This window comes from Manis javanica, chromosome 7 (genome assembly GCF_040802235.1).
Source record: "Manis javanica isolate MJ-LG chromosome 7, MJ_LKY, whole genome shotgun sequence".
Classification (NCBI taxonomy): Eukaryota; Metazoa; Chordata; class Mammalia; order Pholidota; family Manidae; genus Manis; species Manis javanica.
This window is the reverse complement of record NC_133162.1, coordinates 131454880-131477257: the sequence shown is the minus strand read 5'-3', so window position 1 is coordinate 131477257 and position 22378 is coordinate 131454880. Positions and strand designations below refer to the sequence as shown.

The window sequence follows — 22378 nt, the reverse complement described above, 5'->3', positions numbered from 1 at the left end:
TGACGGGTAGTGTTCAAATGTTCTATTTGACTGAAATAGCTAAAATGCATTCCAGTGCATTCAAACCATCTGTAGCTTTGTTGAAAGTGCAAGATAGATAAACTGTAAACAAGCAGTGCCTCTGTATTTTGCTTTCTGGGTGTGAAGAGTTACATTTGGAAGTAACTCTGAAGAAAGGACTTTTGTAGACATAGATCAATCACTTCATTCATATTTTTCTAGATTTATGGTTATGAGTAAATCTTCATAATCTGCTTCAACTATGAATCCGTGACTATTGACGTTTATAGATTAGATTTCTGTCGCTCTGTTCTAATCTGTGTGATTCAAGTTTAAGTTGCTCTCCTTTGTATTTATTTATTTTTGAAGTAGATACAATATTATATTATTTTCAGATACAATATTATATATGATGTGACAACAATCTACATTATTAAATGCTCACCCCAAGTACAGTTACTGTCAACATAAAATGAGGTTAAAGAACTGTTGAGTATATTCTCTGTGCTCTACTTGGATTCTGTGACTGATTTACATGTGATTGAGATTTTGTGCCTCTTTATCCCCTTTATCTGTTGCACCCACCTGCCCCAGCCCATTTTTAAATGAACATGTGAAGAAACACACAAATGTCTATACAATATTTTGGCTGTTGTAAGAGCACAACTAGGTGAAACTGCAGTATTGAACTTGATTGATTTTCAGAGAGGTCTTGACTGAAAAGCAATCCACATCACAAATCAAGAAACATGATTTTTATTCTATGAGGTGACAATCAATGTCAGCTCAAGATAAGCTTTTCTTCCCAATATAGCATTGAGAAGCTGCAATAATATTCAGTCATGTTAATCACTGAGTAAGTGAAAAACAACTGAGCACACGAAGCACCTTTTGTGGATAGGAATGGATGACTAGAACTGGGAAGAGCTGGTGGAAGTTTAATACTTTCTTACTTTAAATTTAACCTGTGTCAGCAAGAAGCACATTTTCTGAAGAACTGCGGATCTTTTCCTTACTCATAGGAAATATAGATGCAGTTCCTCCAAAAGCCAGGTGGTCATGTGACTGATTTAACACATTTTTGTGTGCCAAATTTTTCAAATTGTTTGATTGGGTATATACAGTCACTTTGTCAGGTTATCTCATTTTTCTTATTATTCTTTATTGAATTATAATTTATATACAATATTGTACTGATTTCAGTGTATAAGATTCTGATTCAGTATTTTTATACACTGCAAAATGATCATCATAACAGGTCTGGTGACCGTCTGTCACCATTCAAAGTTATTAAAATACTGAAAGTATTCCCTATGCTGTACATTACATTCCTGTGAGTTACTTATTTTATAATTGGAAGTTTGTACCTCTGAAATCTCCTTCACATATTTTGACTGTCCCTCCCAAATACCTTTCCTTTTGATAACCACCAGTTTGTTGTCTGTATCTATGAGTATGTTTTTGCTTTTTTAGATTCTACATATAAGTGAAATCCTATGTTATTTCTCTTTCTTGCCTGACTTTTTTCATTCAGCATATTACTCAGGTCCAGCCATGTTGACACAAAGGCAAGATTTCATTCTTATTTATGACTAATATTCCTATATATATGTACCACATCTTCTTTATCCATTAATCTGTAAGTGGAAACTTAGGTTACTTCCATAACTTGGAAATTATTATGTGTATTGTACATTATGTTTTATTTTATATGTATCATGTAATATATACAATATTGTATATTATGTATATGTATATTGTAAATAATGCTGCAGAGAACATAGGGGTACATATATCTTTTCAAATTAGTGTTTTTTGTTTTCTTCACATAAATACCCAGAAGTGGAATTGCAGGATTGTGCGATATTTCTATTTTTAGTTTTTTTCAGGAACCTCAATACCACTTTCCACAGTGGCTGTGTCAGTTTACATTCCCCCCAAGAGTGCATGAGGGTTTCCTTTCCTCCGTGTCTTTGCCAGCACTTGTTATTTCCTGTCTTTTTGGTCCTAGCCATTTTGACAGGTGTGACGTGACATCTCACTGTGGTTTTGATTTTTTATTTCCCTGATTATTGATGTTGAGCATCTTTTCATGAACCTGTTGGCCATTTATATTTCTTCTTTAGAGAAATATCCCCTCAGGTCCTCTTGAGAAAGTTATTTTAATTTCACTACTTTAAATGAAACAGTTTTTAAAGTATAAGTTTAACATGCTAATTGTTTCCAAGTAAATGAAATTTCTGAAATCATATTGTGAAATTTTATTATCATTTGCATTAATAATATAACATAACACTTTTACCTGATACTTATCAGTTAAGCAAATAAATCCCAGCTGAAACTGAGGGAAAAAGCCTTGCAAGATTAAAGTGATAACATTTTTATAAGTTTGAATTTTTGTGAAGTTTCATACTTTAAATATTCAAAACTTTTTTATTTTTAATTAATATGAAAAATTTTTTTTAATCCCTAAACTGCCTCCCTAAAATGCTTAAAGACAACACATCATGAAGTTTCTTTTTTTCTTAAAAAGAAAATACTATAGTGTGGAGTTTTTAATAATTTTTACTTATAGTTTATGTTGGTTTATAAACCTTAATGTCTTAAAAATACAAGCTGCTGTTTAGTCATTTATTTATGTCTTAATACTGATTCAAGAGAATGTCTGAATAGGAAGTTTGAGTTTGGCCCTTATTTTTAATTAGTAGTTTACCCAAAATTCAATTTAGAATAAACCATTTGCTTTCATCTCCCCATTGAGGATGGATGTGATTACTACTTTTGCCCATGCATGTCTATTCCACCGAAGTCATGAAGGCTCCAGAGAGCAGGATCACTGCACTCAGAACCTTCCTGTCCTTTTCTTACTCAGCGGTCTTGACGCCCTCTCTTCATACCTTATCCCTAGTCTAATTACTTTTGTATCACTACAAATATTCTGCCCTAAAGACCTCTTCTCAAAACAGGATCTAAAACACATTCATACTGAAGTATGGCTATAAAAGTAATTAATGACATTTTGTAGAATATCTCTTACAGGCTGGCTTTCCCTGGCCTCTGGTACCACGCTGTGGGCTCTGGTTTCCCCACTGGCCCTGGCAGAGCAATTGAAGTGTATTGGCCTCTTATCTCTATAAGTCAATGATTTACTTCCTTATCTTTGGGTTTGAACAGCACTGTTCTGTTGCTCACAAACTATATTTATAGTGCTTTTGTGTGTGTGTGTGTGAGGATTTTGTAGCCTGTTGTCTAAAAATTGTACAACCATTTATGATTTCTAAGTGCATTTAAGCACATAGTTATTTTATTTGTTTATCTCTACCATAGACCACATGCATTTTGTGCCACTCACTCTGTTTGGTGTTACTTTTGAAGCCCTGTTTTTTATGTTATTTCATTTGATCCTCACCTCAACTCAGTACGCAAGGGATTGTGGTCAACTCGTCTCAAAGGCTGAAGGTTATACAGATTCACCAACACCCAACAGCTTCATTTGAAGATTATTTTCATTGAGGAAGACATTGTTATGAAAATTAAATCAAGACCAATTCACAACTGTTTTTAGTTCATGGGTAGCACTGTAAATCAGTCAAACACTACTTAGGGTCACCTGCATTGTGCCTATCAATGTTTTTTATAGCAACAGGAGTATAGGACTTTAAACATGGACTTGGACTTTTAAATTTCTAAATGTATTTTTTTTAAAGGAAATTTTAAAGTGATAGGTCTTACTTAATTAAACAATAGGTTGGATTAGTGGAGCAAAATCTTTAACTCAGCATGGCATATGGTAAAAGCTTAAGTTTTGCTGAACAATGAAAGTCATAAGAAAATAGGTTTTTTAGTAAGCTATTTTTCCCTTTTGGTTCCAGTTCTATTAGGTAAGTTGATTAAATGAAGTTGGAAAATTTTACATATTTAGGAAGAATGTAAGAAAATCAAAGGTGAATAATAAAGTTTTACCATTTAAAAAATTACAAATAATAAGAAAACTGGATGATTTCTACAAGGAGGGAGAAAAACTTGGTTTGAATTTGAGCAATTACAAGTATTTGCCATTTTTAAAGGTTGTATTTTAAAGATTATTTTCCTTATTTGAAATGTTATTTGTATTTAAAATTGTATTGTTGAGAAAGCTTGCAATAGCAAGTTTTAATCCTTGACATATAATCCGTATCAGTAGACATGATATTTGGGCGAGTGGATTGTTTGTAAAAAATTATGTTTTATTTTAGTCTCTTTACAGTTGCATAGTGTGAGGTCATCTTACATGGAAAGAAACTGTGCACCATCGTTTCTGTGGTGATAAAGGTTAAATAATGATTACTCTAGTAATGGTACAGCTGTGAAGTAAGGTAATAAAATTAATAACTCTTCTACCTCTTTGACTTCTAGATGTATTGAACAAAAATTTAAGCGATGTCCTCCCTTGCCCACCACCAGTGTCATAATAGTCTTTCATAATGAAGCATGGTCCACGCTGCTTAGAACTGTCCACAGTGTGCTTTATTCTTCACCTGCCATTCTGCTGAAAGAAATCATTTTGGTGGACGATGCTAGTGTAGATGGTAAGAAAGCACATGTGCATCAGATTGTTTCCCGAGTAAATCAATGCGGTGCTGTCCTAAGCCTGTTTGGTTATGTTGTGCTCTCTGTGTGCCGTCTCAGAGCTCGAATATACTAGCTTGGATGGTACTTTGGATGAAGGTAGAATCCAAGGGTGTCCGTATTAAACCCCCTAGAGTTCAGAAATGTAAGAAGCACCCTTCTTCGTAACTCTGTCATCCTCAGTGTAAGAGCTTCATCGTAGGCCTAATGATGAAGAGCCCAGACCTGAGCCTTGAGTCAGGCTGCCTTGGTTTGAATCCCAGGTCTGGTCTTAACCAGCTAAGTGACTTGGGAAAGTTATTTAACCCCTCTAATCCTCAGTTTATCTGTACAATGAGAAAATGCCATATTTCATCAAATTGCTTGTACTATAGGGTCATTCATTTGTGTATCACTAGAATAAGAAACCCTCATAGCAGATTAAACTAAGATGCCATTGATTACATGAAGTATTCAGTTATGCAGCTTAGAACTGAGGAAATACATAAATAGTACAGAACTCCTAGGGCTATTTTGAAGATTGAATGAGTTGATATAAAGAACTTATTAATTAATAATATAAATGAGTAGTTAAAGATTACTAAAGAGTCACCACATTTATTTTATTTTGGCTCTGTAAAATATTCCAATAATGTTTACAAAGTTAACCAAATTCTTAAATACATTTCCACTTAAAAATAACAAGTCAATAGTCAGTTGCAAAATCACATTTTATATTGGAGTCACAAGGCTAATCTGACAAATACTCTAATTTGCTAAATTTTCAAATATTAATAAGTATTTTAAATACCAAACAGATACAGATTGTTTCAATAATAACAAAATTTATTCTTGAATGAACCCAGATTTGTAGCCAGATTCTTTAAGGTCAGATTCCGGCTAGCCCTAACGAAGCTGTTCTCTCATCTTGTAAAATGGGCACAGTAATTCTTACATCAAATCCAATGCAATATCTATTTTAAGATAAACTATTACTTTATGTACCACGAGAAAAGATTTTTAAAAAAAGATACTGCCTATTAAGTGACAAGTCATCAATTATAAGATGTATTCAGATTTCAGAAATGGCAATAAGTGAATCAAGCATAAAATTATTAACCTTGCTTAATTATTTCTATATGCAATTCTAAAGTCCTATAGTTTCAAAATAAAGTATCCCAAGGGAATTGAGGTTATGTTCTCAAAATTGATTAACAATTAGGTAGAAAAGTTTGCTTATCATCTGAGATTTTTTTATCTAGATGTGAAACATATTCACCAAATGGGAAAGTTACATAATTTAACTCCCCTACCTACCGTTATGCACAATATGCTGATCTGATTTGAATTACTGATCCTCTTACCTGGGTTACCTCAGTACTCAGTTGTAATTTACTATTTACTCACTCCTTGATCTGTTCTGAATTTTTTTCTTATTACTATTTGGACTATAGTCCAGAGTTTTAAGTGATATCTGATTAACATATGCATACCTCTCACATGCCTTATCTTAAAAAGAAAAAGGAACTTGGACATCTTTCCCTCTTTGGTTTCTTTAGCTTTCTTCTCAGATAATTTTTATTTTGTTTGATTTTTCAAATAGGCAGTAGAGGAAAGTAAGACTACTTCTAATAAGCTTTCAGTTAAAGTTCTATTATTTAATTGCAAAAACGAAGTAGAATTAAAGGAAATCAGAATGAAAAATAATATCCATTTATAGTCTTCCTGTTTCAATAATTTTAATCTCCTTTTCTCTCAATGACTAAATAAACATAAAATGTTTAATTATAACTGTGTCAGAGATTCAGTTCTGAAATCTGACATTTTCACATAATATTGTTATTAGCTCATTTCTTTTACCTTCAAAACTTTATTTTTAATGACAATGATGGGCTAGGTGCATTGTACTTAACCATTCACTTTTAGTCACCCCATAGTGTTACTATATATTACACTACCATGAATAAACTTTCGTTTATTTCCCTTCTTTTGAATTACATCTTTGCATACGTAACTTAGACATACAACTGGTTGTTCAGAGAGCTAGAATATTTTTATAATCTTTATAGCAATTAACCATAGATATGCAACAGTTTTCTTGGTAAGGGTCATCTTTGTATACTAGCTTAATTTGTCTTACTGAATCAAAGAGCTGTACTCACTATGGAAAATAGGTCCCTAGTTGCTCTAAAGGAGCTTATGAAGTAGAAACCATAGTCCGATTTCAATTTTCTTAGGAGTAAGCAGCATAGATATGTGGATATTCAAGTAATAAAGGTACAGTTAAATCCCAATGATAGCAAAACAAAAGATAATCAACATTTTCAAAGCATAGGCCGTGTGCTAGGATATACCTTAAATGCCTTATTTGTACAGCAATCTTTCATTTTATCCTCCAAACAATCCCCTGTGAGGGTTAGTGCTATCATCCCATCTTATAGATGAAAAAACTGAGGTAGAAAAAAGTAAAATAACTTGAAAGTCACACAGTTAAAAGTAATAGTGCTATAAACTGAACCCAGGACATCTGATTTCACTTGGTGTTCTTAACCTCACAAGAAGAGAGGTAGGGATAGGGACTGAATTTAGGGGGCAGATAATTTATAGGCAGTTTGGAAGTTGTGGATAAATACAAAATTTCTTAACAAACTCAAACAGTGGACAGTTTATTGGAGGAATATGTAGTGACTCCAATAAAAATATCTGTATTAAGACCTTTAAAATGTTTTTATTTTATAAGTTTCTATTTTACGAGTATATGATTAAAGCATAAATATCTCTGATTATATCTTGAAGACAAATTACAATCCTGCTTATAGTAATACTTGCGATTAATTTTGAGATACTGTTAAAAAATTTAATATTACTCGGAGATGACAATATTTAGATTTACTTTTCCATGAAAGTCGTTTCTGGACTCTTACCTCTTCCTTTATGAATGTTTAAGCTTTGAATAAGCAGCTTTCTTATCTGCACCATTGGAGAACTGAAAAACATATATGATCACAGATGAAGTCATTTGCATTCACTTCTGAAATCCGGTAGAAGTGAACACCTACCCTAGGACATTTATTGATATTCTCAATATCCCCTAATGTTTTGAGGCTGTGCTCTGGGCTCCAGAAGACCACTGGAAGAACTTCATTATATGCTCAACAAAGAATCAAGAATTTAGGCGGGTAAAGCAGGCTTATGAAATTGTTTAAAAATATGAACAGCACTTGACTGACTTCACTAATGTGTTTTACCTACCATCTCAACTCTTGCTTATAATGCATCTCATCCAAACTGGAATACTGCATATCTTAAGTTATACACCCATTATGAAATGTTGCCTGTTTTTAGCCTCATTCCTGATTTACATACTCCTTTTTTCTTTCATATTTTTACTGGAAAATATTCTGAAGTCAGGAGAGTTCAAAGCTTTTGAAAATTTTTTGCTGACTCTTTGTAGAAATATTCCCAAACTGCTATAGCCTTGCACTTTCATATTTGCCTTTTTCTCAACATTGTGGTCTTAAATTATTTTGATCACTACCTAAAGAGCAGAAAAAACTTCTGATATTTAGCATTTTTCTTGAAATTTCCAGATGTAAATAGAATTTTACAAAGTGTCAAATATCTTTTTGACCAAATTCAATTTCTTTGACTCCCTCCCTTAATTTTCTCAAAAGAGTCTCCTTAGCCCTTGGGGTCCAATTCATTTGAAGTCTCTTATTTCCTCTCAGATACATTATTGATACGGCATGCACAGGGTAAATGTGTTATAATGTTATGTGTTATCATAGTCCAAAGTTAAGATTTGCATAAAAAGCTCTCTTTTTAAAATTAAAGAATTATATAATTTTCATCTTAATGGAAGAATGTGTACAACTGTTAAGATTATGAATGTGGAGGTATCATTGGCCTGTGGTTTCTTTATTAGCTTTCCTGTTTTATATATGAAAACTAATTTAGGAAGAGTTACTTTGATTTTTTTTTTTCTTACAGAGTACTTACATGATAAACTAGAGGAATATATAAAACAATTTTCTATAGTGAAGATAGTCAGACAAAGAGAGAGAAAAGGTCTGATCACTGCACGGTTGCTAGGAGCAACGGTAGCAACCGGTGAAACACTCACATTTTTAGATGCTCACTGTAAGTATATTTGTACAGATGTAGTTGTAACATTTTCCCTCCCCCTCCCTCTAATTTAAAAGGTAAGAAAGACTTTTCTTTAAATGCCTAGTTGCAGTTAGCATCGTTTTCAACTGGTGTTTATATCGATGACAGCCCCAGCAGATTACAGCCCTGAGTAGGAGCTTCCTCTCACTTATAAGTAGTTCTTATCTCCTTAGTGTGAAAGGCTCCTCAACTTTCATGTCAGTCAGTGACCAGCTTCCCCAGACACTTGTCCTTACCTGGGATTTTTTTCAGATGCTTGTTCTGTCCAAACAAAAAAAAAGAAATATGTTTTTCCTTACTATTTTGATTCCTGCACTGTGAAAATGATTGAAAGTTTTAAGTGTAATCAACCCTGTCATTAAACTCTGTGCTAGTCCTGATATTTTCATTTTTTATATTTTATTTCTTTTTTTTCAAAGATTGCCACACACCTTCCTATGCCGAGTTAGGGATGTCGCCTCTCAGCTTCTGGAATCTCTCCCATGAACATTGTCAATGTTTGTTTTTGTTGCTGCTGGGTTTTTGTCTTATTTATCTTTAATGTTTGGTGTCAGTGATTTTAAGTAAAGTATTTTAAAAATGTTTTTAGAGTCAATGTTTAATGTGCATGTTAGGTATTACTAAAATGTCTCCTAGTTCCTTGAGCTCTAAATTAGGTTTTTAAGTTAAAATTTTAAAATTTGGGTTTTACTCTTTGTATGAGTGTAGCTGTGACTGGCTAGCCCTTAGGTAATCTTTGGCCTGGCGAATGGTTTTGAGCAGATACGCTAATTGTCCCGGCTGTGCTTTCGGATGTGCTTGCATCTCTTCAGGGGCACCACATCCAGGACTCTCTTAATATGAGGTGCTTAGTGAAGAGAGGTCTAAAGGCACTCCAGGAGAAATGTTAAAAAAGGAAATGGTCCATTCTTTAGTATTCCCTCTCCTGGTCCAAAATTACAGTAATGTCAGGCTGGACCATCCTAACCTCCAGGCAAATGTGTCTGCAGGTCCTCCTTGACCGTGAGTGCCACACTGCGCTTGATGGGGCGTCCTCAGTAGGACCGCATCTCCTGGGCCCCATGTGTTGTGTGAGACAGCCTGGCCCTGTGCCTGGGGCCCGGACCTTTCATGGAACTCCTCTGTCCCCGCCTTCTATAGGGCTGAGCAAAAAGTTATCTTTAATTCATGATTTAATCCTTTAATCCATTTTAAAGGGAAACACATCATCTAAAACTTAATACACCACTCACATTTTACTTCCATTCTAAGGTAAAAAAAAAAAAAAAAAAGATCATTCTGTAGGGAAGTTTTCCTAACTATGCTGAATCTTACCTTATTTTTTTCTACCCTGATCTTGTCACAAGAAACCATTAAGCAATCTCCCAGATATAAATGTTGAAACACAAATGACTGTTTTTCTCATTTTTCTGTAAACCTTCTTCCAAAAAACCAAAGCCCTCAGTGTTTTCACTGGCTTAATGAGAATCATGTCCCTTCCAGGTGAGTGTTTCTATGGTTGGTTAGAGCCTCTGCTGGCCAGGATAGCCGAGAACCACACCGCCGTCGTGAGTCCAGACATTGCATCCATAGATATGAACACGTTTGAATTCAACAAACCTTCTCCTTATGGAAGTAACCATAACCGTGGAAATTTTGACTGGAGCCTTTCATTCGGCTGGGAATCCCTTCCTGATCATGAGAGGCAACGGAGGAAAGATGAGACCTACCCAATTAAGTAAGATGATTGTTCTCAAAGTCTTATGTACACTTCAGTTATTTGAATCTGTAAGCACTCTTTGCCTTTTACAGTGATTGCTTCCAAAGGTAATTCACATTAACAAATGAACACGTGTTATATGTGTGGATAGCGAAGTCCTTATGCACATACACACTATCTTACTAGTAGGAAGTAGAATTAAGTGGACTCTTAAGTCTTCCTCATGGTCACTAAAGGATCTGTGAGCTTGGTCAGAACACATAAGTTTGCTTTTGCTCAGAAAAGATATTTAAAGTACTTCCCCTCCCTTCCAAAACTTGATTTTGAAGATAGAATTTTCAGTTTTTATTAATCTATATAAAAGCTTTGACACTGTAATCTTGCTTTAATTTTTTTGATTCAGTTGCTCTTAAAATATGTTCTTTTTTCTTACATGATTTTTATAACAAAGTTTGGGAATGGATTATTTTTCAGAACACCCACATTTGCAGGAGGCCTTTTTTCCATATCAAAAGAATATTTTGAATATATTGGAACTTATGATGAAGAAATGGAAATCTGGGGAGGTGAAAATATAGAAATGTCTTTCAGAGTAAGTTTATAAACACAGCACACATAGTGACAATAAAATATATATTTTATTCTATTGGGCTAATATAGATAATTGTGGATTTGTGCAATCTTTTCTTTTTGTGCTTTCTAAAATTTAATTGCTAGAAATTTTAGAATAAGGATATTTCCTTTTAATATGTAATTTATTATATTTATTTATTGCTGCCAGTGTAACAAGAACAGTTAAACTCCTGTGTCCAGGCAATAACATCAATTAATGCACTTGTAGCTACTGAATTTCAGCCAAGATAAATATAATTAAATCTAGTGCTTCAGGAAATGAGTTGATTATCAAGGGAGTCAGAATGGAAAACATGTATGATTTTAAAGGATATTGAACTTAACTCTGGATTAAATGAACTTTCTTGTTTTTCTATGCATATTAAAAGTTAATATGAGAAATAAAGCTAAGGCTTTGGGTAGTCTATACATGTACTTATTTAATTGCGTGAGTTCATTTTCTGCCATTCATTTTTCATCCCTTGGGCTATAATGTGGCAGAGAAAGAACTGAACTAGGAGAAGATTTAAGTTTTAGCTATGGCTTCATCACATAAGAGCCATGATGATCTTAGCTGAGTTCCAACTGCCTAAGGGCAGGGGTCTTGTTTTATTCATTTCAGTATTCCCAACCCCTAGCATATGCTGGAATCTCAGACACAGTCTGTTGATTTGAACAAATCACTGAGTTTTTCTCATTTGTTTAAATAAGAAAAAAAAGAACTTGCATAATTGTCTGCAAAAAAATATTTTGGCATTCACTTTTATGAAAGATCTGAAGCTTTTTGTTAAATTACTTTCTGAAAACATGCTTTTGTTGTCTTTAGTGTTTGTACCATTTAATAAAACCTTTCTTTAGATTTAAGAACATTACTTTGAACGTGCAGGGGACAGGACTGTCTGTGAAGTAATAAATCTCATTTCTATATTTTGTTTTTATTAATATCTTAGAGGTGAACTTAAAAGCAACACTTTGGTTTTCCTAAAATACTGTAAATTTAAACAAATATCATTGATTATCAGGTGTGGCAATGTGGTGGGCAGTTGGAGATTATGCCTTGCTCTGTTGTTGGACATGTTTTTCGCAGCAAAAGCCCTCATACGTTTCCAAAAGGCACTCAGGTGATTGCTCGCAACCAAGTTCGCCTTGCAGAAGTCTGGATGGATGAATATAAGGAAATATTTTATAGGAGAAACACAGATGCAGCAAAAATTGTTAAGCAAGTAAGTTAGAGCTAAGTAAACAAATCAGAAAAAAATCCACACCATGTTCACATGTACTTTTTTACTTATTTGATTCAACTCAAGTACAAAACATTTTTAAAAGTTTGTTTCTGAAGCATTTTTTTTAACTCTTCAAACATATAACTCATTGATGCCAGTTTCCTTTTTTTTTTAAAGGAAAAATTGAGTAAACTGCTTGAAAAAACTTGGGCATTCTAGACATTGTTCTCCTTTTTTAAGCATGGAAGATACTTAGTTTTTGTAAGTGTCTTGGTTCACTTCACTCAAAGAAAATAAGATTAAGTGGAACTACTTTAAGCTGGTTTTAGCTGTGTTATTAACACCTAAATCAAGGTGTGTGAAGATCTTTTTGAACTGGAGACAGAGACAATGACAGAATGTGGCAGAACCAGGCATATCAAGGCCTTTTTATTTCAAGCTCTAGTTCCACCGTTCATTGGAGGAGTGTTACCTTGGCAAAGCTCCTTTGAGACTGTGACATGGGATTGGCACTTCACAGAGTGGTGGAGAGGCTGGCCAGACCTGGAGCGTGCGCTCGGCCAAGTTTCACGCCCCTTCCCTGCCTTGAGACATGAAATACTTGCCTGTCCCAAAGATTAGCTGTGTGACAAGGAAATAAGTGCAAACAAATATGTGGTCCTGTCATTTCTGTTAGTGACCTGTCATAGATAAAAGCTCTGCAGAATAGTGATGCCTAGGGCGTTAGAACTGAGCTCCAACACTTTTCCTATTGGTTGTGGTAAATGAACTAGACAATTTAAAAACATGCTTCAGTGAATGGCACCTAACTCTAAGAAACAGGGCTGAACTATTGGGCAGATATATATTGGTATTAAAGAGCATTAACATTTTGACTGTCATGAAGAGAGATCTCACTGCATCTTTCCATCTTTTCTTTGGACCCCAGTGCCTCCTTGTAACATGTCAGTAGGATGCAAAGTCTGAGCACCACTGGGTCAGGTCGCTATCTTTTCACCCAAGGCCACCTAGACAGACTGAGTAGGTTGTGCACTTGGCTAAGCAGGCAAGTGGGAGCTAAACACACTTATGCCCTCCTGTCACCCACAAGGGGTGAGCGAGCCAGTAAGCCCCACATGACAAGTAGATCTATGTGGTAATTGCATAAGCTAGTCGGAAGTCCTTTATAGTTTCATAATTTTTGCTAAAACCTCTGGTTTCAAGACATTGAAGATGGCAAAGAAAATATTTTCCTTGAACTAATGAACTTGAGTATTTAGATTTTCATATATTTATATATTTAGGTACCACATAGAATTTTTCTTTATAATTTGTCTATAGACCAAATACCATTTCAGTTTAATAGTGCTCTTTAAAAAAAATGTAGTTTTCTGAGTCTTTTAAAATAAAGGCAAATAAAATACAATTGCTTAAACACTTACCTTTCTCTACTAATACATTGTTATTGTTAAGATATTGTTAGGAGTCAGCAATACCATAAAACTTGGAAAAAGTATTCCCAACTGTGATTTTTCTGACTGTTGAAGAGAGATGAATTACATTGTGTCGGCACTGCTTCTCCGGACCTTCTTTCTCACCTCACCTTACAGCTCACTTTCGGGCGTGCAGTTGAGATCAGTTTTGGATACTCCCACTACCATTTATTTGCTCAAAGCATTTTGCTCAAGATCTTGGTCCCACAGGGGAGGTTTCTGGTGCAAAGGAAGAAAGAAACAGCACTACCAGCACCACAGTCATACTTGACTCTTTTTTGAAGTAAAAAATGAGCAGGCAGGCATACATGTTGCCAGAATGAATAGTGAATGCCATTAAATTGCATCTTGCATTTGGGCCCAGATTTTTTTTTAGGACCTAGATATAAATATAAATAGTAGTACTTGGAGAATGTTTGAGCAACCATTCCTTTCACTTCTTATCTTTCTCCAGAAATCATTTGGTGATCTTTCAAAAAGATTTGAAATAAGACAACGCCTTCAATGTAAAAATTTTACATGGTATCTGAAAAATATTTATCCAGAAGTGTATGTGCCAGACCTTAGTCCTGTTGTATCTGGATATGTGAGTATTTTCCTGTTCTTTTTTTAACTTGGTATACTCCTTGCACCAACATTTATGTGGTTTGGGGAAAATTGCTGAAATACTTTCTCGTTTATTGCTTTTGAGATTTTTTACATTATTATTATAAACACTACTTCCTTGAATTAGTTCAATTCATTGAACCAAATTAATTGAAAAAGTATAATAACCAAATAGGTTTTCATTTTAATTTTTATAACTTGAAATTTTTCCTTTAGATTAAAAGCTTTGGCCAGCCTCTCTGTCTGGATGTCGGAGAAAATAATCAAGGAGGCAAGCCATTAATTTTGTATACGTGTCATGGACTTGGGGGAAACCAGGTGAGCAGAAGAATCCTCTCTTCTCATTTAGCACTTAGAACGACCAGTAAGGCATTGCAGGTTTTTCACAAGTAGATCAGTATTATAGTCAGTTAAACTGGTATGTGAAAGAAATGCTTTTAGATTTTGTTCTGCAATTAATGTTGAAATTGCAGAGTACTTTATTTTGATTCTCATTCTGGCCTTGAAAACAGTTTGACATTGCCTACCCATTCAGTAGAAAGGCAAATGAGGAAATAAAAGAATAATGCCATTTTAAATAAAAAAGAAGGATCTTCTATGCCAGTCTTTGATATTGACTACTGGCATGATGATTTTGCAGTATCATACATAAGGCTATCTTTAATTGGATTCAATAGCAAAGTATATCAAGTGTTAATACCACAAGAACAGTATTAATAGCAAAAGAAAGAAAAGCTATGATATTACTTCAATGTTCTAAAAAAAAAAAGGTAGGCTCTTGATTCTCCTTGATTGAGTACATCTCTGCTTGTTACTACTCTTTGTTTTACCAATTAAGACTCAAATGTCAAATGTCACTATCTGGCCTATTATGAGTAGATAACAGATTAAAATATTATTTCTAGCTTTTAGCTTCCTTTCCTTGCCTTTTGCAAGTCCACTGCTGGAAGGATTAGACTCTCCTCTCGTTTGTTCATTCAGCAAATTCACCGAGTGACTTCTGCATGCCAGGTGCTCTAGCTGGCACTGTAGCTGCATTCAAGCAATTTAGATTCTAACTCCTTCAGGAAGTCTGTATTTCAAAACCAGCAATTACAGCGAGGATTATAAGGTCTGGGATAAATCATTCTGAGTGCTCTGGGGGTATGAAGGAGGGCATCTGAATTAGACTAGGTGCCTATACATTTTCCTGGGAAAGATGACATTTGAAACCATATTTTTGAAAGATATGTGGGAGTTAGTGAGGTGGCTGGGGGAATGAGAATGTAATGAGAAGAGTGCAAAGAATTGTGTACGAAGGGAAGAGGCTGGTATGTTTTTTTTCTGTGAATTGAAGTTATCTTGGTATACAGTCCAGGATGTGTGTAGGATTTTCACAGTATTAAGTACTCCTGTGTTCTATTTTAACAGGATGGGACTTTGATGATGTCATTATTAAGAAGAAAGGGTCAGTTTATCTCCTGGCCCATCCCCTTCCATGTTTCTTCCCACTCATTAGCTTCAACTCAGTCTAGTTCCAGCTTTTATTCATTCAAACCCATCAGCTTACTGAGGGCTAGAAGCCACAGCTAGTGAACAGGATCTGTCACTGGATGGTTGAGGTGTAATTCTGAAACAGGATGGAGGTACACACACATACACACAGATACACACATGCATTTAAAATTTTTTCCTTTCCCTCGGTATATTAGAAGAAAAAGATAATTATTTAATAAATAATTGCATTCTTTTAAAAATAACACTGGACTAGTAAAAATAAAGGTTTTGAGCAATGAGAAATATTTTCTCATTTTTAGAACTTATCACTAACCATAAATACTTACAAATTTCTCTCAGGCTTCCCTTAGCATTACATTTATTTTATCATAAACATTAAAGATATATTTTATACATTGTTTTGTCTGTTTCTCTCTTATCATTGCCATAACAAAGTTTTTATAGGTTAGTCCCTAAAATAATTTTTAAATTATAAATAGAACATAGCTGTCTTCTAGAAAATTTGGGATAGAAAAATAATCCACACATTATTTCAACAAATATTTGTTTCGAGCTTGCTGTATGTAACTTGCATTGGTATAGTAGTGAAAAAGGCAACAATCCCTGTCTTGTGGAGCTTGTATATTTTAGAAGGAAAGGAAAAAATGTATATATATAATTTTGGGTATGAAGAAAAATAAAAGTGTAGGGGGATAATGGTGGGAGTGGTCATCTTCAGAGGTTCAGGAAGACCTCTGAGAAGATTCCTTCAGAGCTGGAGGCCTGGAGGAGCTGGAGGAGGAACCACGTTCCCGGAGGAGAGCATCCGGGCAGAGGGGGTGCAGGCCTGAGACCCAGTGCGGGTAGATGACGTCAGCAGAAAGCCAGGGCGGCGGGACAGAGTGGGCCCAGAGAGGGGGGGCAGAGACGTGCATAAGGGGCCTGCTCATCTGAGGCTTGCAGGCCTCCTTAAGGGACTTGGGTTTAATTCTGAGTGTGACAGAAGCCATCCAAGAGTTTGGGGCAGGAGAATAATATTTTCCAGTTTACATTTTAAAGAGATGACTCTGCTTTCTGTCACTCTAATACAGCCATTGACTTTACTTTGGTTTATTTCCTTCAAATTTTGTTTTCAATCAAGCATTGCAATTACACTACTTTGCAAACTTTAGCTCCTTGAGTGCTGAATGTTTTTAAGGTATTTCACTTGATCATTTTGTCCTGCTCTCTTCTACTGTCTGAGCACATAGTGATATTTTTAAAATATAAAAACTCCATTGAAACAGTATTTGTATATGCCAAGTAAAAATTAAATAGGTGTTTTGATAAGATAACAAAATTGGCAAAGATACCGGTGCCGTGCAGTTTGAGTCATTACGGCTTTGTAACACTTACTGTCTTGGCGTCTTCCCAGAGTGCTTGTCCCAGCTCTAAGTCGCCGCTCCAGTGTTCCCAGCTAGCTAGTAATGTACTCTTTTTGGTTGCCTAAGTATCTTCAACTCTTCCATTCCTTATAAATTCTGTTTTAATATTTATTTATATTTTATAATAGGAATGAAATAAAATACTGACTACCTTTCTTAGCAACTTGGAGATCCTAAGGTTTATCTTAGGGAAGTGTGCCTTTTTCATGATCTAAACCAATTTTTTTTTCATTAGCTCCATCTGAAGAACTATCAGTCATCAAAATGACTGGTATTATACTTGTAGAAGGAGATAAAGTAAGCATGAGACTAAGACCAGGGGATCTCAAGGTTAAGTCAGTTAATCTTTGTGGAGTGGCTGCTTAAATACACAGGAAGGGTTTACAACAGTCCCTGCCTACAGCATTTAAGGGCCCAATAAATATTAGTGCTAAGGCTCATTATTTCATTATGGAAAATCAATTAAGTTCACTTATTTTATCTTTGGAATGTCAATATTATGAAATACTTGATTTGTAATGGCCGTTATTACTAGCTACACTGCCTGACTTTGGTCTATGGTAAAGCCAGCTAGCTTTACCAATTCCAGTAGAGTGCTACAAAAATTTCTGATATACTATGGGAACCCTGAAAAGGAGATAACTTGGCCTAGTAGGACACAGTCAGCAAAAACAAAGGAAGATAGGTAATATTTTAATTGGCTTTTGAGGAGTGGAAAGGAGTTTGTAGGCAGAGAAGGACCCAGAAGGCTATTCCAGGGAGAGCACCGTAAAGCGGAGTCTTGGAGTTACAGATGCATGCTCTGCGCTGGTAGAATTGTGTGAAAGGAGCATAGTACATGATAGGGCAATGGTTGATGTAAGATTGAAAATAGAAGATTTCATGTACCAGTTAAGGGGTGTGGACTCTTACCTTAGCAGCAATAGTGACTCACTTAGGCAGGGAGGTAGGGGATCAAATCAATGTTCTAAAAGACTAACTGGCTGCAGAGTAGATTGGATTAGAGAAGTGGAAACTGGGGGTAGCTGAAGGTGCTGGAGTAGAGATTTTGAGTGCCTGGAAAGAGACATGAGAATGCGGAGGTAAGTGGGATGGTAACAGCTGAGAGGAAAATCAGTTGGACTAAGGGACTAATTACTTAATTGGATGTATGGGAGTAAGACGCATCAATAATAGTAACAAGAGCCAAAACGTATTGAATGCTTATAATGTAGCAGTTATTGTTCTAGTATATTGGCTAATTTATGTATTAGCCCATTTATCTTCCTAACACTAAGGGGTAGAAGCTATTAAATTAGCCATTTTACAGGCAAGGAAATTGAGACACGGCAAGTAACCTCTTTAATTGTTCTTAGTTTAAATGATGATACCATTAATTGAGATGAATATGAGAGAAAGAACACTTGTGCAAAGGAAGAGGCAGTTAGTGAACTTGCTAGAACTTTCCAGGCCTTTTTTTTGTGGCATCCCTTCCCTAGCCTCCATTCTACCTAATAACTTCCATTTCTGATGTGGGAAAGAAAAGAGTATCTTTTTAATTAAGTAATTACCTGTTGGTATAGGCTGGAGAAAGCTTATAGTATCTTGTGTCAGAAAAACTTAGCTTATGTTTCCGACGACTACATTTATTGTAACATCTTGCTGAAGTATGTATGACTTCATTCTTCAGTGAGTTGCCTGTTTTTTGGACCATTATTTTGCACCAGAGCATACACGGTGCTTTTGTCAGTAACAGCATTCTTCCCTTCACAGTACTTTGAGTACTCGGCTCAACATGAAATTCGGCATAACATCCAGAAAGAATTATGTCTTCATGCTGTTCAGGGTTTCGTTCAGCTGAAAACATGTACCTACAAAGGTCACAAGACAATTGCCACTGGAGAACAGCTGTGGGAGATGCAGAAGGTACCTCAGTGTAATTAATTCATCCCTTTATATAATTATTTTGATCAGCTCTAATTGCTTATTTGGGAAAAATGCATGAAACATCAGAATTTCTCTGTTAATTTTTTTGTTATGCATTTCTATCCATGTGCTCAGAGAGAATATATATATGAATTAAATACCCTTAGGAATGAAATAATGGTACAGTTGCGTAAAGCCTGGTTTATGCAGATGAGCACCCCTGTGAAGGATGAACACTAGTTACCCACTTTATCTTTTTAGAATTTCTTATAATGCTTTTTGTCACATTTTTTCCTGGCAGAGAGAAAAAAAATCATTATTTTTACTCACTTAAGGTGATTGATTTTTTTCCTCACCGGTTTTAGTACTTTTTCTTGAATCTAGAATTGAGAGAATACGTGAAGGTCTTTTATGTTTTCAAACATGTTTTAAGTCTTAGTTGAAACATAGCAATTCTTACCTGAAAATTGTATTGTGTAATACTAGAACCTATAAGACTGACTTTTATAATTTATGATTTTTTTAGAGTTTTTCACTTACATGAGTGAAATGTTTCTTGTTTGAAAACGTGATTCAGCCCTTGCTCTGCACACCACTCTTCATTTGTGTAGTGCCTTCTGTGAACTGAACAGTAGTGGCATAAATGGTGTTATTTATACCAGAATTTGACAACATTTTATCAGATGTAGTTGATTTTAGAAAGATTAAAGGTTAAAAATACTGCATTTGGTGTGTATGTCTCCCTTTGGCTTTGATGAGAACATAATGTAGTTTTCATATTTATCAGTAACTATGAGTCTTGGAACTTAATGTCTGCTATGTTTCCTTTTATTCTAGGGTCAACTTCTCTATAATCCGTTCTTTAACATGTGCCTTTCAGCAAGTGGAGAGCATCCGAGCTTAGCGTCTTGCAGTCCGTCAGATCCACTCCAAAAATGGATTTTTAACCAAAATGATTAAGTGTTCCTTAAAATTAAGGAGTTGAAAAAAGAGATATTATTTCTCATAAAACTGTGACTAGGCATACACTGTAGTTTTTGAAAATTATGCAAAAGCAGCTAATTGTAACTTATTCCAAGTGCTTTTTTCTTATTTATATCTTGAAATGTCCATGTAGCATTGCTACAGGAATCCCTGAAGTTTCACTTCAAATCACAATAACTAGTGATACCAAAGACTATTTTGAAATGTCTAGATGCAGGGGAAGAGATGTTTACAGTATGATGCAAATAATTTTCCAAGTAAAGTGATATTTGTTTTGTACACTTAACGATATGCATAGCTACATTCAGACACTCACAATTTAAAATATTTCTTCTAGTTTTTTGGGGGGTGGGAGAAAGATTTGATACTGTATTTTTTTAACTACATAGAAATGGGTCAATGAAGGTCAAACATTGGCCTTTGTGTACAAACCAGGAAGTTTTTATAGATCTAGAAATTATTACATAAAAATGCAAGTACACTTTTTTTTTGCCTTTTGTTTACTTATCTGTCAAATGTTTCCTTAAACATGGAGTTAAATAAGAAGAATATTTTTAACACTTCAATTTCTTGGCAAATTTTAAAATATTTTTTAGTCTGAAGCTCACTTGACTTGAAGCACTTGTCTTCCTTAAAAGACATTTCTTAAATAACTACACTGTGTGTTTTCTTAAAGCAATTAAAAAAAAGAAAACTATAAATTACTACCTGTCGAAAAGGCGTCTTTTTCCTTTTTGTTAGACTTTCTTTCCTTACCAAAATTCACTAATCTTGAATGTTTTGTAAAACTGAATTTCAAAAGCAGAATACTTGACTCATTTAAAGCTAAATTTTATTTGTTATTGATTCAATTATAGGTTGTCTTTGTAATTATTTTTTTATCAAAAGAAACTTATTTCTGTCTATGTGGAAAACACAATAAAACAAACCCTTATCACTATTGTAATTATTTAAGTTTTTTTCTCTTTTGGATAGAATATGTAATTGATAATGGGGGAAGCATGAATTTTGTACAATGAATTTCTAAGCACTGATTGAAGAGCCATCAAATATATCTTAAGGAAAATGTAAACATTGGTAGTAATGGCATTAAAAAATGGTGAATGGAGAAGATTCTATATTAAATATTTAGAAAATTTTGTGCTAATTTCTGATAACTTTCCTTGAACATCTAATAATTTTTTTTAATGTGATGCTTACTTAGATAAAAAAAATTTTCCTTTTGGTTATTTTATATGTAGATCGCCTATATTCTTATTTAAGAAGTAAACTATGATTGGTTTCATATTTTAAACTGGCAGAGCCTCAATTATGCAAAAGAAAATATTTAAAAATTATTGGTCCTATCTTCTTATCATTTGTAACTTTGAACTTGCATTAAAAAAATCTGAATTCCTTAATTTATTACAATGCCAACTTTTATTTCGGTTCAAGTAACATTTATTGTGTGCCTAACTTCGTGCCAGATGTTGTGGTAGGCAGAATAGGACATATATTGCCTTTGAGCTTAGGTCTTATGGAGCAGAAAGATACATAATTTTGAAATAGCATAGTGAGTGACATTATAATGTTATATTTTATCATGCAGATGACAGCTCGCTCTTCATGTTATATCTTTAATGAGTATAGACATTTATTTATTACTATAGCTAAATACTTTGCCCACTTACATGTATAATTTCTGTTTCTCAATTTGTTACTCTTGTGTGAACATCCAGGAGCAAATATTGCTCTTAGAGTTTGTTATGTCTCACAAAACAAAAAACAAATCCTCAAAGATATTTTATAAATGAACGTAAGTAAAGCATAATAAAAAGTAAATCTGAGTGCCTTCTGTGTATTAGTTAAGTGTTGTCATGTTCCAACCAAAATCTGTTCCCACTAGGTTGATGTATTATGGCTGTGCTAACTGCAGAGTCCTTCTTAACCTGATTTGGGAGCCCCAGGCTGTTGCTCAAGTGTCATTTAACTACTTCATTAGGAATTTTCCCTTTAGGGTGGTGGTAGTGTCTTTTAAAAGTCTGAGTTTTGAAACAGTGCTAACAAGAAGTTATCTGTGGAGTCTGGCTGCCATCCGTCTGAGAGATTTGAATGCATTCAAGTGTGAAATTGTATCACTCTTGCTCAGTGTTAAGCTACCGTGGCTAACAGTGTAGCTATTGCAGAAGACCTGGCACGGTGCCTTCATTGCAAAGGACCAGGTCCCAAGAACTCTAGATCGGT

General features: G+C 34.6%; 1 protein-coding gene across 4 annotated transcripts in view; it reads left to right on the top strand.

Moving 5' to 3' along the window:
• GALNT3 (polypeptide N-acetylgalactosaminyltransferase 3) overlaps positions 1–21555 on the top strand; it is a 39292-nt gene extending 17737 nt beyond the window's left edge. For 3 of the 4 annotated variants that reach the window (XM_017648789.3, XM_037003536.2, XM_037003538.2), the window contains 9 exons: positions 4396–4568; positions 8578–8727; positions 10237–10471; positions 10928–11045; positions 12088–12288; positions 14215–14346; positions 14583–14684; positions 19019–19171; positions 20009–21555. In XM_017648789.3, the coding sequence (XP_017504278.2) occupies positions 4396–4568; positions 8578–8727; positions 10237–10471; positions 10928–11045; positions 12088–12288; positions 14215–14346; positions 14583–14684; positions 19019–19171; positions 20009–20131 (1387 nt within the window). In that variant the 3' untranslated portion in view covers positions 20132–21555. The remainder of the gene's footprint in view (positions 1–4395; positions 4569–8577; positions 8728–10236; positions 10472–10927; positions 11046–12087; positions 12289–14214; positions 14347–14582; positions 14685–19018; positions 19172–20008) is intronic. The other variant, XM_037003539.2, reaches the window with a different exon arrangement.
• Positions 21556–22378: the final 823 nt, after the last annotated feature.